General features: G+C 39.3%; 1 protein-coding gene across 1 annotated transcript in view; it reads left to right on the plus strand.

Moving 5' to 3' along the window:
* Positions 1–17,057, plus strand: part of KCNK13 (potassium two pore domain channel subfamily K member 13) — a 46,224-nt gene extending 29,167 nt beyond the window's left edge. Inside the window, exon 2 of the mRNA XM_058807607.1 lies at positions 15,016–17,057. Within this exon, the coding sequence (XP_058663590.1) occupies positions 15,016–15,908 (893 nt within the window). The 3' untranslated portion in view covers positions 15,909–17,057. The remainder of the gene's footprint in view (positions 1–15,015) is intronic.
* Positions 17,058–19,303: the final 2,246 nt, after the last annotated feature.

Below are 19,303 nucleotides of genomic sequence, written 5' to 3' on the forward strand. Positions count from 1 at the left end.
CTCTAAAGAGAACACTGCTGCAAAGGGTTGTGTAAAATGGGGAATGCAGGAGTTTTAAAATTATGTGTACACATTTTACAAGCCAAGTAGTAAAGCACGTTTCATTTTTTAAGATATCTATGCTCTACCAGTTGGAATCATGGTATTGAGGAAGAGTAGACTGTTGGCATGTGCTTACTTGTACAGCACTGGAATAAATCTGCATTTCCTCGCACTGCTCACATCAGTAATTTGTGACTATGCTGAATTACCTGCTCTCACACTGCTGAGTTTAAAAACAGTCACTTCAGCCTATTTAAAATAAAATTAAGTGGGGGATACCATAATAAAACCTCAGAATTTACTGAGTAGAACAAATAAAGCAATATTAAATTGTACTAAAAGAAGCATAACTGTACAGTCCCCTTAAAAGGGTGCTTTTTATGGTGATATATAAAAGGTGGAATTTTGGGGTTTTTTAAAGTTGCATTTTCTAATGTACCAAAAGTAATATACTGTAAGCATTGATGTTTTCAGTAAACCTGAGGTGAACAACGTCCCTGAAAAAAAATAATTCCATGTGCTGAATGGGCTGCAAAGCAAATGGTATCTTTGCTTGAATCATCAGAGAACTCCTCAGATGCAATGGTTCCAAGGTAAAATGGCAAAGTCTTAAACTGAAATTGTGAATGTTTTGTAGAAAGACAAGAGTGGAAGAACTGCACATCCTCTTCCCCACAAGCTCCAAGGCCTCAGCTGTGGCAAGACATGTGGGAGGTAATCTACAGAGCACTCTGTGTTTTCATAATTGAGTTGTGAATAAAACTGAAATACATGTAGTCATGATTATTTTGTGTTGAAGAGAAATATGTACTCTGATAATGTAGGGAGAAAATACAGTAATTTGCCATTCAAACTATATATTTTTAGCTACAGAATCTTGTTCTCAAATTTAAATTGACATGCAGTAAAGTAAATCTGGTCTGCTAATATCCCTTAATAATTTTATGAGAACAGATTGGTTCTCACATAAAAACTTGTTTGGGAGGAGGTACCCAAAATTCAATCACATGCATGATGTCAGCCCAGCCTCCCTCATGTCTTTGGTTTTTACTGTGTCAGTAAGTATGTCATGTTTAATCTCTATGAAATGCTGGAAGCCAATTAATGAGATGCTTCTAAGTTTCATAGTAGTTATTCTCTAATATACGTACTTTTTAAAGTAATGAAGCAAGGTAAAAAGGATTTTCTAAGTTTGAATTTTTGCTAAGGAACACAACAGAAATATGACATCTAAACCAACAATAAAGGGGAAGATGGAGGGAGGAAGGACAGAATGTGTAGCAGAGCTGGAATAACAGAAATCCTCACAGAGCTAGCAGGGAAGCAAAGTTCCTATAAAAACTAAAAAAAATTCCCAACAAAGCCAGATCAATGGTTCCCTAATCCCCTAGCCATTCCAACAGCAGCAGGAGGAGATGCTATCTGGGAATGCAAGCCTGGTCAAATTCATAAGTCCATTCCCCTGGTGTACCCTCAGCATGCACAGTCATTGGATGTGGATGTTAGAAGGTATCTTCTCTGCTTTTGGACCTTTTGTCCAGCAGCAGGTCTTTTTCAAGACAAGTTTACTAGACATGGAAATGGAAATTAATATGACTTCCAATAAGTCACCTCCTCAATGAAGCTCTAACCAGACATGGTAATCCATGAGCTGCACCCCTAGCAGGATTTGGGAAGGAGGTGAAGGTATTGCTGGATCTTCTGCACTGCCAGATACTGTGTGGGGCATGTGGTAATGACTCACAGGTGGTCAAGCAGCTGGACCAGTTCCTGAGGTACTTCTTGAATCCGGGTGTCAGGGTTTTTGTGAGTTCTGTTTGCAGTAGAAGGTCTGCTAACACATCTTCACCTTTAAACATTATGTTGTCGGTTGTGAGTCTTGTAAATGGATGTTGAAAAGGTCCTGATGTTGAAAACTGCAGATCAGAGGATGGAAGGAAGAGAACATGAATTGGCTATAACACGCACATGAAACAGCTGCCATTGCTAGCCAAAGATTGTTCAAGTATATTCAGATCTTCTGTCTGGTGACACCTTATTATTGGTGTTATATGGGCAATAACAGATCTTACACAAAAGAAAACTTTTTTAGGGTGGCAGGGCATCTTCATATCTTCACCTGTCAGTGCCCATTTACTCAGATGGATGGGGTTTAATTTGCTATTCACTCATGAAAACATCTTCATTCCTCTTTCCCTGAACTATGCATGCTCTACCAGAATAGCCATTAAATGTTCAAACAAGGATGGATTTTATGTTTGATTTTCCACTAGATACTTTAAATGCTTTTTAATACTGGACAACATTGGATGCTTTATTTCTCAATCAGAAGGATTTATCACTTCATAGAATCACTGAATGATTTTGGTTGGAAATTATCGTAAAGCTCATCTAGTTCTGACCCCCTGCCATGGGAAAGAGTAGTTTTCACTAGACCAGGTTGCTCAAAGCCCCATGCAGCCTGGCCCTGAATATTTCCAGGAATGGGGAGTCCACAACTTGTCTGGGTAACCTGTCCAGTGTCTCACCACCCTTATAGTAAAGCATTTCTTCCTAATATCTGATATAAACCTGCTCTCCTTCAGTTTGAGGCCTTTCCTCCATGTCCTGTCCCTATATTCCCTTTTGAAAAGTCTCTCTCCAAATTTCCTGTAGGCCCCCTCTAGGTACTGGGAGGTGCTGTAAGGTCTCCCCAGAACCTTTTCTTCTCCAGGTTGAACCACCCCAACTCTCTCATCCTGCTTTCCCAGAAGAGGTGTTCCAGCCCAGTGATCAACTTAATGGCTCTCCTCTGGGCTCATTCCATCAGGTCCTTGTCTTCTTGTGTGGACACCACAGAGCTGGACACAGCATTCCAGGTGAGGTCTCACAAGGGCAGAGAGGCAAAAGCACCTCCCTCAGCCTGCTGGTTACATGTGTTTTGGTGCAGCCTGGGATCTGGTTGCCTTTCTGGACTGCAAGCACAAGTCACCAGGTCATGTTGAGCTTTTAATCCACAAACACCACCAGGTCTTTCTCCCCAGGGTTAATCTCCATCCATTCTCTGCCCAGGCTGTGTTTGTGCTTGGGATCCCTCTGACCTGCATAGGTCCTTGCACTGGGCCTTGCTGAACTTCATGAAGTTTGCAGAGATCTCCCTCTCAAGTGGTCATTTGAATTACCTAAAGCTTGTCATTCTAGTTCTTCTGTTAGGAGAACTATTAGCAATGCTTTTGAAAAAGATAAATCATAAAGCCATAAAGATATCAAGAGTATATAAAAACAAATTTTAGCAAGCCCAGACATACATCTGGTAAAGAATGTTACTGTCATATTTGTAAGCAAAACATAACTCTTGGGACTGCAAAACAGCTGGTGAGTGGTTTTATGTTTTTGCTAGTTTTTCTTTAACCATTTTTTAGAAAACATTCATTGTGACACTTGAAAAGCAAAATTTTATTCAAAGTCAAACTTTAAAATCACATCTTTAAATATATACAAATATATTCACACGCTTATAAATACACTGAGGAAAAAGTAGTTCAGCCAATTTTCATTTCATAGGAGGCCAGAAAGGAAAGGACAATGGTGGGTTTTGTCAAATCCAGTATGTGTGATACAGATTTGCAGGTGTTCCCAAAGGTCCTGGAAGGTAGCAATGCAGCACACAGCAAAATGTGGCATCACCATGTCAACCATGGTTGACCACCAGTTTCATTAAAGTATCAGCACCCCAGGAGCTCTAATAGCCTTGATGAAGCAAAGTACTTTGGAATAATTGCTAGCCAATTTTTTAATCCTTTTGTTATTTCACAAAATACTTTTGTACTGGACCATCTAATTTGGTCATTCAACATTCTTATGTTAATATACGCTTAAGTCATGTTATACTCCTGGCAACAGTCTGGTGTGGTTTTGGTTCTAGGGTTTTTCCTATCTTTTTCACCTGTGGGAGTTTGGCAGCTGTGGTCTGCCTCTGCTGCTGAAAAAGGGTTAATTTTTCTCTGTCTGCATCATTCTTCATTGTATGTGTTGAGAATTTTTTCAAAACTGCACATAAAAGCATAATCTTTTCCTCTTCATTTAAAACTCATTTGGAGAATGTGACTTATTTCTCTACCTGTTAGAAAACTCACTGTGACTTTGAAAGCATTAATTTCTTCAGCTCTTGTCTAAATGATTTTTTTCTGTATAGTTCAAAAACCTTTCTTTCACAAGTCTGATAGGCTCTGTCTCTTCAAGTACTTCACTAACAAGTTTTTATTTTAGAAGAGAATCCTTTGTGGCATAGGGTTTTGTACCTATTTTTCAGTATATACATTATATGCTGTATCAAAACATTCTTGCCTTTTCATGTATGGCAAACTGTTTTGGACTTAGCTTCCAGGAAGCCATTATAGAGAGACAAAAGACAGCACAGACTCCTTCTAGTGCAGAAATGACTTGATAAATGGCCTCAAAACTTTCAGATTTCTTTTCACAGTTAGCCACTGGACACTTGGAGTCCTCAGAAATCCTGTTATTTAATTATGTGCTTCTTTTCTGAAGCAAAATATGCTGTTCAGCTGGGGAATAAGTAATGTGAACTATGAAGTTAGAAGCCTTTAAACCTATTACTAGTACAAGTGGCATCTTCAAAACTTCTATAAAGAGCTGGGACTTTATTTTGTCATTTTTTCAAGGGTTTTTAAATTTACAAGTAGATTGTGTTTGGAGTAAATTGGGCATTTTTTCTTCCTCTGGAAGAATACTCAATGAGTTGAAGAGGCAATACAACTGTGGTTTTGGATAAACATATTTAGTAAAAGCTTTCTCAGCTTCAGTATTTTCATAAGCAGAGTGTGAAAAACAATTTAATTAAATTTAGTTATTAGTCTGATCAGCATTAACAGTATCAAGTAAACCAGGCCACATCTGTGTAAAGGGTATTCACAAAACTGAGTGTTGTACATAAGCTGCCAACCACTGAACCTTCCTGCTTCTGGGTTTAACAGCTTCCCAAAGACTGGGAAAAGCTGTCTTCCAAAATAATGTGAAATCTCTAGGATGATTCTTGTGATAAATTTCTCTTTGTGCATTTTAAAATATGTTTCCTTCTTTAAACATTAATGTTTGAAAAGATGGTCCATTCTGAAGTTCCTGTTCCTTAGCATGAAGGCCAGGACACAACCTTCAGGCTTCAAGAAAATGAGCAGCACACGGTGCTGCACTCCAGAGTGCATGCAACCTCTTAGAAGTTCAGCCAGCCATTTCACCCACACAGTTTCTACTCTTATATTTTTCAGCCTTATCATTTCTATTCAGGGACTGTCACCAGAGAAGAGCTCACTTTCCCTAGGGGCTCTCAAATATTTTGTTGGAAATAGTAGCTGCAGAGAGGAGAGCTACCTCAGGCAGAGAGGAGAGCTTCTCTAGAATGGCTTGCGCTTCCAACAGCAGTGCAGTGATTGCTCACAAAAGAAAAGCTGTTAACTCAGTTAACCCACTTGCAGAGAAAAATCTCATAAAGCAGAGAGAAAGTAAAGAAAGATTTCTTGAAATAAATAATTTTAATTAAGATCTTTAAATGAAGATGTCAAAATCTATTATGGGCCATTTAAGCTTTAATCAAAAGTGTTTCAGAAATAGTTTCACAGTTTTACCTCTGAAAGGCTTCACTGCAGTTTTATCTTTGCATGTGTGAACATTTCTGTTTCCAGACATTATTAAGGTATGATTTTTATTTCCACAAATCTATAAATATCTGACTGGAAAGCCAGAGATCCCTGTTAACCTCCAGATGAATTCCCATCCAACTGGGCACCTACTGTGCAAGGGAGGCTCTGCTGAGCAAAGGGGCTGAACTGGCCAGTCTCCAGAGGTCCCTTCCTACCTTAGCTACTGTCTGATTTTGGGATGCCCATAGCCCATCACTTGTTCAGTTATATCAGAAAATGCCTAGCTCTGTAGCTTTTAACTACTCCCTAGCATCTTGCTATAATTTCAGATCTCATTCAGCTCTCCCCGCCTCTGCATGCCTGTCCTGTCCTTGTTTAACTGTTTGTGTGGGAGAGGCAAATGCTGAGACACTGAATATGCACAGAGAGCAGGACTGATCATCACCCAGGTAGGTGAGAAGAGATTCAGCCCTTGAAATAGCTATTGTGTTGTGGGTGTTTTTACATTTGCAATGGCACAACACTTACACAGCAAGCCAAAGTTACTGTGGAGGATTTGGAGTAGCAGAGTATTGAGCCTCCCTGTCATGTTTTACAAATGGCCTCTCTGCTTTACATAAATGTTTGGACCTGTTAAAATCATGTGAGTAGGCTTGATCACTGAATTTATGCTTGTCTTATAGACATTTACCTTTAGAACTGTCACTAAAAGAGCATCTCTGGCCTCACAGGAAGGGACATATGCAATACATTTAGGGCAGGGTTTCTAGCAAGTCCTTTTACATTTTGAAAGAACCAGACATTTCAAAAGCAAAGGTGCTGTGTGGGTTGAAGCCAGCACATGGCTTCAGCAATGACTTACTCTTTTCACTGAGCCAAAATTCACTGTGCTTTCTACCATTGTCACAACTCTTTGATTTTTTTTTTTTTTTTGCCTTTGTTATGGTATCTTAAGTTTCTCTTGACATTTTTGCACTTGATGCCAAAAATGTTTTTTTTTGGTAGATGATACAGTCTTTGGAGAAGCCCAGCCTTACACAGTTTGAGCAACTGGTCTGGCAGAAGGTGTCCCTGGCCATGACAGGGGGACTGGATGAGATGATCTTAGCAGGCCCTTTTCAACCCAGAATGTTCTGTAATTCTGTGATTGCTGGAAAAACTCAGACTTTTTCCCCAAGTGTCCATCCATCAGTGCCTCCCACCCCAGAATAAATGTTTTCTTTCAAGATGTAAAAAAAGAGGAGAAATAGCCTTTGTCCCCTTCATAACTCCTGGCTCTTGAGACACAGATTAATGGATGAAAACTTCAGAGTTAATACAACCAAAGTCAAAATTTATCATCATATGCTCATCACAACCACTCTCAGATTTGTCATTTCTTCAGAAGCAGTTGTCCAGTGATGAATATTCACTGAAATGTCTGATAATGTTGTCTGCCATCATCTGCCAGTTTTTAAAATTTTAATTACAATGTTAATTTCTGCTTTTATATGGAATATTTCAAAATCCTTATTACACACAATACCACCAGCCTTTTCTATATGGTGTGACCTCACGGGCTTTGCTTCATATTTGTAGTCCCTGCAGCACCTGCTTGAGTACTATGACTTTTTTTCTTTTATTCCTAACTTCTTGGGGCTTTCTGTCAGTCTCCAAGAAACTAAAGCTGTATCTGTACTGGTTTTTATGACATGGTCTTTTGATCTATCTTTTAGTTTGATGTATCCAAGCATCAGGCCAAACTAATTTTCTGGATGAGGTTTTTATTTCCTGCTGAGGCCCTTGGCACGTGGTTGTTCTGGTAGCAATGGTTACCAAACTTCCTCTCTGACATCCAGATAAGGCTTGAAATTGGTTAGGAAAATGTAATCACACACAAACACACCTGCACATATACTCTTTCTTCAACTTATCAAAAATAAGTTCTTATCTGTGTCCAACTTCCTAACAGTCTGTAATACTGCAAATTTATTTTTCTTTACTTTTCTTTTTTGAGCTTAATACAGCTGAGATATTTTTGCTTCAGTTGAATCACAAGTGACATTGTTGCTTAAAATTGTTGGTATATAAAGCCAGGGAAGAGCTTTAATTTTACAAAATCCCCTGCACTGAGATGCTGCTAACAGTATGTCCCCAAACTCAGGTTACCAAGAAGATTCAAGCAGGCACCACTTGTTTTTTTTCCCCTGAGGGGGTCAAAAAGCCTGCCTTGTTTCCCATAGTTTTACCCCTAAATGAGAAGAAATGCTGAAACTTTATTCCAGAGAAAAGCTGTATGTGTCAGCAATAAAGTAACAATAAGCAATTTAAAACTAACCTTTGAAAATTCTTGAAATGCAGGCAGCTTTGTATGATTTAAAAAGGAAAATTTTAGAGTAGATGAACTTATAGCTTAATGAGTACACAGTATTATGTTCCTATTCCATGGTAGTTGGGGTTATTATGTTTACACAGACTGAATGACTGCACACAAACCCTTGAAACAGTGTTAATTAGATTCACAATTCAGATAAACTATTATCCTGCCACGATGAATTATGGTTTGAAGTTACTGCTATTTGTTAGTAAGGTAGACTATTCAACAGAAATGTTTCTATTCAACAAAAAAGAAGGTTTCTATATATGTATATATATATGACTCAGATCTAATTTTGTATATTTTTCAGTTATGAACCTTGTCCACAGAACTACCACTTGTCAGTATTACTGTGCCCATACCAAGGCAGAAGCTCTTAAGCACATATGAGCACAGGATTTCAGGTTGTCTTGGAGCCAGGCACATGCAGGCACAAGTGCCTTTTCATACAACATACTAAAAGGAAAATATGATTGAATATTAAATAAAATTTGTGTATATATATAATATTTTAAATACAAAAATTTTATTTAATATTCAAGATATATAATTTAATTAGATAAATTTTTATATGTTTTAAGGCTAAATACAAACCTTTAAATGACTGTTCAACAAGTTATGAAGTTCAAAAATAGTAATAAGGTATTTCAATACTGAACTTTGTTCTATCCCTATAGTAACACAAAAGCTGTACAGAGGTACAAATCTATCTAGGGGTGATGGAAAGCCACTAGACCTAGCACCTCCAGCATAAAAAACTACATAAAAATTATAAACAGAAACATGAAGGTAGGCATAAAACATTTATAGATTGAATTTGTGATCACACAGCAGCTGTAATAAGGCTGTGTACTTTTCTTATAGAAGACCTTGTGTGAACTTTAAATAAAATATAACCTTAACTATACAAAACAGAATGGCAAGGTTTCCATTTATCTTATGTGAAAATCTTGCAATAATGAAAGTTACAGTCATGTATTCTTTAAGGACTACACAGACATGATTACAGAACTATCAACAGACCCATGAAGATGTCTGTTGAAATTGATTTTTTGATGACATTGTTCATTTAATATTGTCCCTTTAGCATTCCTTCTGGTTATGTCTTTTAAATTTCTTAACATCGGAAACTTTTTTAAGGTGGGTTTCTGTTCAAGGCAGAACATGCAGTTTCCATATGTGAGATAGAGAAGGGCAGTAACAGGCATCCAGCTCTCCAGAGAGGGTTTAACAATGACCCTCTGTGAGCTGAACTTTGCTGTGTTAAATAGAGACTTTGCCTCACACACTAACACAAAACCAGTTTTTCTTATGCCTTGCAGAACAAATCAGTGAAAGCCCAAGGTTTTGCTATTTCTAACCCTGAAGTGTCCCATTCACGCACCTGGTGTGACACCAACCTGCACCTGTGTCACAGGGTTGGGGTGACAGAAGGGAAAGTGGCCTTTTCTCAGAGGGAAAGAAATGTTATGCCTGAGCTCTTGCACAAGGCTCCTGCCCCAGTGACGGCACAAACTGAGCATGGCCTCCATGCAGTCCTCAAATCATCATCTTCAGCCTCACTGAAACAGTGTCCAGAGTGCTGTCTGTCAGCACTCTGTGATGAGTCTCCAAACAGGTTAGAGAGGGAAAAAGATCTCATACATGTGTTGTTTCATCAAGAAATCCTACACCATTAGTTCCAGCATCAGTGTTTGTGCTTTTGGAATGGACTGAACCCTGCCAGGAGGTCTGCAGGAGGTTACATCCCTCTCATCCTGCCTGTGCATGGCACAGCAGGTGCACTCTGGCACAGATGGAAGCAGCTGCAGCAGCACTCAGGGCAGGTCCCAGGTCTCCAAGCGGCTGAGCACTCATCACAGCAGTCTGCAGTTATGACTCAGCTCAAGTAGCCCTGGAGACATTTCCAGGTTTTACAGCTCTGGAGAGCAGGAGATGCTGGGCAGGAGGTGCAGAGGTTGCTCAGGCAGACAAATCTGGAAACAGAAGGCATAGAGCACAAAGGAATGCTGTTATAGCCATGTGTCCCTGCCTCCCTGGGCAGGATGAGTCTTTCCCCACCACTTAGCCATCTGCACAATCAAACAGCATTGGCAATTAAATAAATGATACCATATCCCAGACTGTCCTGATAAAATATTGTTTTGTCAAATAATTTTTCCATTAAAGGAGAGTTTCATGGCTAACTCATTCTCCCTTCCTCATAAGAGACAAGATCAAGATGTTGAAATTAATGTTTAAGACAACATGCATGGATGTGTGTCTCACCAGCCAGCTGCACAGTTCAGATGCTGATCATCCACTGATGGGAAATCAGAGGTGCCTGCATGCATATGTGTGTGCTTTTCTGCATAGACTTAGCAAAATCATCAGCACTAAAGATACTGTTTCATATCAAAATTGGACCTAAGTGCAGGTTTGTTACCATCATGTAGCTGTGACAGCACATGCCTCCTTCCATCAATGTGGCCTCTCATACAGTGGAAGTCTTCACAGAAATGAGTCTTTTTCTTCTCTTTCTGGAAAGGACTTAATGTCCTCCTTCCTTTCTGGAAAGGACACTTTTACAAGCTTGCTGACATAGTGTCATGAAGGCAGTGATGTGACAAGATCTGAGAGTCCTTTAGCTGGTCTTACAGGAGTCTCTACAAGGGAGAATTTTTGTCAGGAGTACTTATCCTGCTCAGAGAGCACCAGAGGAGGTTATCATAGCAGAAGTGAGTTTTGCCAAAGTATGCACATTGTTGGAACAGTGCAAAGTATAGAACATTTTCTCAACTAAGCCTTTGAAGTACAGCTTCTGTTAGAGTTATTTCTTCTGTCTCTTTTAGAAGCACAAAACATCCTTATGTAGAAAGTTCAGTACAGAATGTGTCTGAAAAAAGAGGCTCAGCATCTTTGCAGGTATCTAAGTCTTCCTGTATTTCTCTTTACTAGTTACTTTTCTTGATCTTTTTTTCACTGCAGTTGAAACTCTTTGTCCTGTTTAGTTTGGTTCACACCTATCAATTATTATCCATTGTCTTTTTCACTGGAAATTCATCATTTCCCCAATGAGTGTCTAAACTGAGCTGACAGAGAAAAAGAAATAAATATAAACTACATTAGGAGTACAGACACAACATCACAAAGAGCTCTCATTGTAGGCTAAACTGGAATCTGTTTTGTGTTGAGATTTATATTTCTAACATCACAATGACTCATTATTGCCCCCTCTTTCTACCTACTTCCTCTTTGTGGGAAGGGTAGGAGCAGTGAACTGCATACATTCAGTTCAGACCTATCAGAAAAGAGAGATATTCTTTAGAACAATAGAAAGACCCAATTGCATGATCTAAAATTGACTGTGAAATCTCTTTGTCTGTCCCAGTCTCTCTACACCCAAGCTATTTGGGGCGCCCCAGGCTTCATTCACGAGGGATTAGGACTGATGAACTTTTTTTCATACTTGTTCATGGCACCGGTTGCCTCAGGAAATGAAGTTTTAATTAATGTACCCTGTGAATGTCAGGACGTCCACAATTAAAACACAAAATGCCAAACCATGTGTCACCAGGCAGAGGGAGATGAGTGTGGGTAATGACCCATGAGAAACACTTAAAACAGCTGGTAGCACTGGAGCAGTTTGCAGCAGAAAAGATGAAATTACCTAATATTGGCCTGGAATGGGCAGTTGATGCCTTTTTCCTCTTGTTTGATTTCAATATAATCTTTTACTGTTAGATTGAGATTAATACTTGCTTGATATTATTCACTGTTTGCTCTTGGGGGATTCTGCTTTAGGAGAACTTCCTGTTGGACCTCAGTCCTTATCAAACTGGCTATTGATAAGAAATACAGCTGCTCACTTTTCTCCATTTATACCCAGAACTTCAAGAAATAATGACAAGTGATTATATTCTACTGTTGATGTGATTTCCCTTTTTAGTTGTTTTTTTTAAATATATCCACACAATATAATCTGAACACACAGGTGAATTTTAGAGTGCTTTGCAGTACCAGACTTCATAACAGAAATTTTGCTGCCAAAACAAAATCTAAAGATTTGTTTTCCATAGGAGGTGTGCAGTGCTTAGAAAAATTTTGCTAACTCTACTTGGAATTAAATTTCCTCCAGCTTCTAATAAAGTAAATCTGCTACAGAGAAATTCAGAATTAATATGAATATTCACCAAAAAGCCCCAGAATTCTTGCTTAAGCAAGAGGTAAAAAAAACCAAACCTCAGTATTTGGAGAAAAATTGAAGCTTAAGGAATGTACTTGATCAGTTCAGCTGAATATTAAGAAAGATCATACTAATTTATAGAAGTCAATGGATCATGGGACAGAGGCAAATCAGTATTATACTGATTTCAAAATAAGATCCTGAAATTTTTACTAAGAATGCTGTCTTCACTGCTGGGCTGGTGAAGTTAGAATTTGTCATACATTTCTATCAATAGTGGCACTGCAGACATGTCTAACAAATTGATTGAAATACTTTTGGAACCTTTAAAACATTTTATTTTCCCAGCTCAGAATGATCTGATTTCCACTTGATTAACTACAATCTCAATTGCTACTTGAAACAGTGTTTTCAAGAAATATCACCCAGCTTGTAAAATAAAAATCACTAAACTTAATCAGCATTCTCTCATACCATAAAATCACCAGCATTTTTTTCTGCAGTTGTGTCTTTTTTTTTCTTCATCACAAGAAGCAATTTTGTACTTTTGAATAGTATCCAAGTGTCAGCTACTGCTTTTATTTCCTCTTTTATATGATTTCATAATTTCATTTTATATTTTCTTCCCAATCTGCAATGTAATTTCTTGCTCTTTCGCTGTTGGGCTCTACGGGTCACATTGGTGCTCTATTTGCTCACTAAGTCATTTATTCATAATTCACCATGATTCCCTGGAATGCCAATTGAATGCCTTTGTAAAGCCTTTGCTAGTGGGTAGCAGGACAAACCCAGCAACAAGATCCAGTCAGCTAAAGAAACAGCCTGAGGAGTTCAGGCTCTGGCCATGATGCCAGAGGCAGGATCCTGAGAGGGACCTGTGGGAAGCAGCCCAAAGGCATAAAACTGCCTCTGGGAACGTGAGCCTTTCTCTTTCCAGGGCATTTGCTTTATGCTGTAGGAGATGCCTGCCAGTACCAAAATGCTGTTCACCCTTTGCCAGGGACTCCCCACCTTTCCATCTCTGCCCAGCCTACAGCTGCTTCCATTCTCAAGGAACAGGCTGGGGCAGGGACATGGCAGCCCCTCACTTCCCTCCCCACAGCTTCTTTGGGCAGACCTCACCAGCTGCTGAGATTCCTCTTGTCCATTGTTTTTTTGTGTCTGTCCACAGGGTGGAGGTCATGACTTGCGTATAAGCCAGCCTGCACTGAAAATAAGCATTAAAACTGCAATTATAGAGATATCAAACCATGGAACAGAAAGGGAAGGTGGAAAGCAAGAGGAAATATTTGTGTGCCAAGGGCAACAACAGGAAAAAGTTCTTGTCGTGAAGAACATTTTGTCTGTGGTTTGTCACTTGTCATATTGCTTTCCTCACCACAGAGCTGCAGTCCAGCTCTCCCTAGCACAGAAATTTAATGAGGAGGCTGGAGCCTTCTGTAGGACCACTTGGTGTTTGATTGTGGATGCAGGCAGAAGTGCAGGGCAGACCCTGGAGAAGCCAGGCCTGGAGCTGTTGTTAGTGGGCTCAAGCTGGAGGGCTCAGAGTGAGGGCTGACACTTCACAGTGTGGCAGGGCCAGCGTTAGAGAGGAATCTGTGCTGGCAGCAGGTTGCCAAGTGATGGGAAGAGAGGTGCAGTTTGACACTGTTGGAAACATGGTCTCTTTTCTTGTCTTTGAAGTACAACTATATGATACTGACTGTATTTTCCTTTGTTTCTCAGAGCCTAGCGTGTTTATTTCATAATTAGCATCTCATAGTTACAAAGAGAAATTAAAAATCCTGTGATTTTTCTGTCCTATCAACAAAAATGTTTTTGCTTAGTTGGTCAGTTATGTAGACCTTTAATAATCTTAATAAAACACCAGCAAAGATTTGTCAGGAGTGTTACTCCAATTTGCTCAGTGATGTTCTGGACAACTTTTTATTCTTTAGTAATATCTTTTTAAAACAAGATTGTCTTATCAACAGCTTTAACCAAAACAAAATTACTAATTTCAGGCTTTAGGATGGGAAATATTTGAGAGTAGACTGAAGCCCCTCTGGCCTAAGAAATCTCATTTCGGGGAATCAGACCAGAGGAGACTTTTGATAAGATCCAAATGCAGACTTGAGCTATGGAGTGGGACACAGAGAAATAGAAAAATTTCAGCAATGCTGATTTAAAAAGGGGTTGTTAATGAGTGACAGACAGCAAAGTCAGGTGCAGGGCATCTTTAACTCCTACTGGGACACTCATGATTATCCTGCCAGGGGCTGTCACCTGGTGTGTGCTCCCAGCCTGGGCTTCCACAGCCAGGCTACGGTGGGTGCTGAGTGCCGGGTGATGTTCCTCCTGCACTACCAGGAGTCAAGTGAACCTCAGAAATTTCACTTTGTGTTCCAAAGACTTGGTGCAGATGGATTTCTGAAAGGCAGGAGCCACCCCTGGGACAGAGCCATGGTGCAGAAAAGCACCAGCAGCTGCAAAAACCCCAAAGCCTGGAAGCAATTCAAAGCACAAAGAGAGAAAGAGTGAACCTAGCAACCAAACCAAAATTCAGGACTCCCATAAACTCTCTTTTCCTGTCCATGTGTTTTGTTCTGCTTTTTGTTTCATTCTGATTCTGGAGGAAATGCTGGCATGTGTTCCTTCCCCTTACAGCTCAGACTCAGTCAAGCACAAGTGGGTGACATCTGGGGAGAATGTATTTTTTCTCAAAGCTGAGCTGTACCACGAAGATTTGCTACCAGTTCATCCATTTTGCATGTGATGAAAGTCCTAACATGGCACCTACAGATTTATTTTTTCAACTGTTCCTTTTTGTCTTCCAGGGTTTGGTATGACCACCCCAGCCACCGTTGGAGGCAAAATTTTTCTGATATTTTACGGCCTTATAGGATGTGCAGGGACCATTTTGTTCTTTAACCTGTTCCTGGAGCGCTTGATCACGGTCATAGCTTACGTGATGAAGTCCTGCCACGAGAGACAGCTGAGGAGGAAAGGGGTTCTCCCTCACAACGGCCGCCGGGGCTCGGGGAGCTCCGAGGTGGACAGCCTGGCAGGCTGGAAGCCCTCTGTGTACTATGTAATGCTGATTTTATGTGTAGCATCCCTCATCATTTCCTGCTGTGCCTCTGCAATGTACACACCGATTGAAGGGTGGAGTTACTTTGACTCACTTTACTTCTGCTTTGTGGCCTTCAGCACCATTGGTTTTGGTGATCTGGTCAGTAGCCAGAACGTCAGGTACGAGAGCCAGGGCCTTTACCGCTTTGGCAACTTTGTCTTCATACTCATGGGGGTGTGCTGCATCTATTCCTTATTTAATGTGATCTCTATAGTCATCAAGCAGTCCATAAACTGGATATTAAAGAAATTGGCCTGCAAGTGCTGCCACAGGTGCCAAAGAAGATTATTTCATTCGCGGAGGAACGTGGTGATGCCGGGAAATGTGCGCAGCCGGAGGAACATCTCCATCGAGACCGACGGTGTCAACGAGAGCGACACGGACGGACGCCGTCTGTCAGGGGAGATGATCTCCATGAAAGACTTCCTGGCCTCCAATAAAGTCTCACTGGCCATCATGCAGAAACAGCTGTCAGAAACTGCTAATGGGTATCCAAGGCAAATGAGCTCTAACCCGAAGCAAAACGGATTCTCTGGTGGGGTTGGAGCCCTGGCAATTATGAATAACAGACTGGCAGAGACAAGTGTGGATAGGTGAAATAATGACAGTAATAGCAGTGAAACTGTGTGAACCATTTCAACAGGTATTGAAACAACGTGAATCAAGTGAAATAGCTAGGGAGAGAGCACCACCTCAGGGTGGGATCACGTGAAGAGCATACCTCCTGATGGAAGACCTCTTGACTTTTTTGGGGGCTGTCACTTAATGTTTTTGCATTGTACCAGTCCCAGCTCCTCAAGCAGGTTACTGCAGGAGGATTTTAATTTAGCCTTCAGATAAAATTTCTATGTCCTGTTCTTCTCCATTATGTGACATACAGATTTCAAGATAAGAAATCTGTGGGATGAGAAGAAACCAAGTGTGTCTACTGAACACATTCTCAATTCAGAGATTGTTTAGAGCTCTCTGTCTTACTCTCATCATGCCTGTTTCCTGGAAGTGACTTATCTGAGACCAAAAGATGAATCAGCCTTTGTGATATTGCAGATCTAATTTAATGGAAAATAGTATGAAAGTTGGTAGGTATATTCTGGAGCTATTGTAGTGTGAATGGGAAGAGAATTTTGCCTTTAAAATTTATTTAGTCTTTCCTATAATAGGATACTGTCAAAAGTGATAGAATAAAAACTTATCCTACTTTTATTTTCTTCATTTTCAAAACATGGTTCTTTTCCAAGGATACTTTTTCTTCTAGAGTTGAATCACTGTGGCTTTCTGCTTCAAAAATGTCAAATTAAATTGAAAATTGACACACTGATGAGTGGTATGAATTATTCCACAATAGCAATCAAGGACTTTCCAAATTTCTGTTCATATTTGTCTCAATTGTGACTGAAGCATCAGCATCTGTAATGCAACTAGTAACTGAGTTTACACAACAGGCATTAGTATGCAATTAGATTGCTATGCCAGCATCCAGAGTGTTATTATAAATGACTGTGATCACAGAATCACTTTGGCAGTGTCCTTTTTCTCTTTCATGTAACTCTGTCATTCTTCATCTGTTTCCCTGGCTTTCAGTGATAATAATGACAGTGTCTTGATTAGGGAAATAGAAAATGTTTTAATTCCTTGTTTTTCTCAATGAAATGCTCTGAGTGCTCATTATGACTAGAAAAGAAATTTCAATGAGAAGAATAATAACAGTGAGAAGATCATGAAAACAGGAAAAGAAGTGATCTTAAATGACAATGAAATCATCCTTTGTGTTAGGTAGCTAGAGAAATACTGAATTAAATTAGCATAAAATCTAGCAAGAATTTAAGGAAGACTGGGCTGAATTCCTGGTTCTCCTTTAAACTTGCGACACATTAAAGCTAAACAATATACAAGAGTGTAAATAAGCAGAACTGGTCACAAAGGACCCCATCCCCTGGAAAGAGTAGTATATGCATCAGGACTAAATGTTTTCTTCCAGCTGGAAAGCCTTTCAGAATACTGCAATATTAGGAAATTTACAACATCATTATGTGGTTCTCTCATACAGAACAATGCAGATTGCCTTTTCAGTCTAATTTGTTTTAGGAGTTAATTATTTTTCTTCATTCTGGCCTAAAGTTCTTTCACTTAGGTTTCTAATATTGTAGAATAACATTTTTATACTAATTTTATCAATATTTGAACTTGAAAACAAAAGCTTGGAATCCTTTAATATAGTAAGCTAACCCAGGATATTCAACAAATGTACTTAACTAGTGAAAAAATTGGAACCTCTTTTGACGTTATTAGGGGTAAAAATCCTGATTTAAGTCAAATCCTGCTGTTCTTAATTACAAGGAAAGCTTCAAATTGAAGTCCAGATTCTGATATCTGTCAACTCATCTGTGCAGCAATGGCATAGTTTTAACAGTCCTTTCACATTTACATCTGTGAAAAATCTGAATCAGCTTCCAAACCTAACTTTTGTGAGAAATGCAGTTTTATTTGGCTTTTTTGGGGGTTATGTTTTAGCAAAAATTACTACTGAGCTATTTACGATGAAATTATAATACCCAAGATCCATTACACTGTTACACTTTTTTTTTTTTTTTTTAATCTCAAGGCCTTCTTTGTCTTAATCTCACTGAATAAAAATACTTGGCTGTAAAGCAGAGAAGTACTACTCTGTATCCTTCTTTCCAAATTCATTCAGAAACACATCTGTTCATTTCCTGTAAGCCTAAGATCTCATTGTTATTGATGTATTTCTCTGCCAACTAGCAGAAATAGTATAGGATTTAACCTATACTATTGCTTCAGCAACCATTAAGAAGATCTTCAGATGGTTTCAAGACACGAGACAGTTGTGTTGCTCTGTTCCATTCTTTCTGGTAACCAGTGCTGGTTTCTCATCTCCACAAAGGAATTTTTGTCAGCTATTTTCAATAGGTCTGAAAACATCTATAGTTATGAAAGCAAGGGACTAATAAATAATCTTTATCCAAGAGACTTGGCAAGGCTGTGAGGGATCTTTGGTGTACACTAGCTCTGTTTTCATTGATCAGCCCTGACATTTGCTCACTCAAGCACTGCCTTCCTCGTGGCCCAAGCCTGCCAGGTGCAAGATCTCTGCACTGGTTTTGTGGTTGGATGTCATGTCCACTGAAGATAACGAGGGAATAGCTGCAATAATCATCTGTATACAGATGTCAATTGTCAGAGATGAAGGACCAGCATATTCTGTCCCTGTGCCATCTTGTACTATGGCATCATCCTGTCACTAAGAGACCTCTGACTTTGTCATTGAGTTCCCCTACAGCAGCCACACGCAACATTGAATGAGGTAACTTTGCCAAGGAGACTGTAGAATTCTTAGAGAATATCTGTGGATAAATAAGACTTTTATGATCAGAGAAAGAAATTTCTGGCTACAGTCCCATGGTATTACAGTTGTTTTACTAAAGGCCTTGAAGAGAGAAGTCCCCAAAAGCTCTGATTATAATGAGCTTAAATATTATAGTTTAATATCAAGATATTAAATTTGCAAAACAAGTGGAGATACAGATGTACACATACCAAAAAAAGAGCAGGATTTAACACAGGGATGAAAAATGCCCATCCTGTGTGAAAATAAATTACAATAAAAATATGGATAACATCACATTTATTGCATTACTTTTTAAAGTAGCAATAAGGAATTAAAGGGAATAGTTTGGAACCTATTTTCAAAGCTGTGCAAATTTTAATGCCAGATTGCTTAACACTAAAATCTCAGTCAACAAGACAGAAAACTGTTTTCAAAAGTACTGAGTTTCTCTATTGCCTGCCATGAATTTTCATGATGGCTATTGAGATATAGGGATGAGGGTTTTAAGGCAAAAATGCTTACAGGAAAACCTTGGATGCATTAAGATTCTGCATCTGCACTTTAAAAGGTCAGGAGTACCACTAAAATCAGTGGGTTAAACTACAGGTTGCGGCCTGCCAGGCTGAAACTGAAAGTCCTTAATGGA

Source organism: Ammospiza caudacuta, chromosome 6 (genome assembly GCF_027887145.1).
Source record: "Ammospiza caudacuta isolate bAmmCau1 chromosome 6, bAmmCau1.pri, whole genome shotgun sequence".
In the NCBI taxonomy this organism is placed as follows: Eukaryota; Metazoa; Chordata; class Aves; order Passeriformes; family Passerellidae; genus Ammospiza; species Ammospiza caudacuta.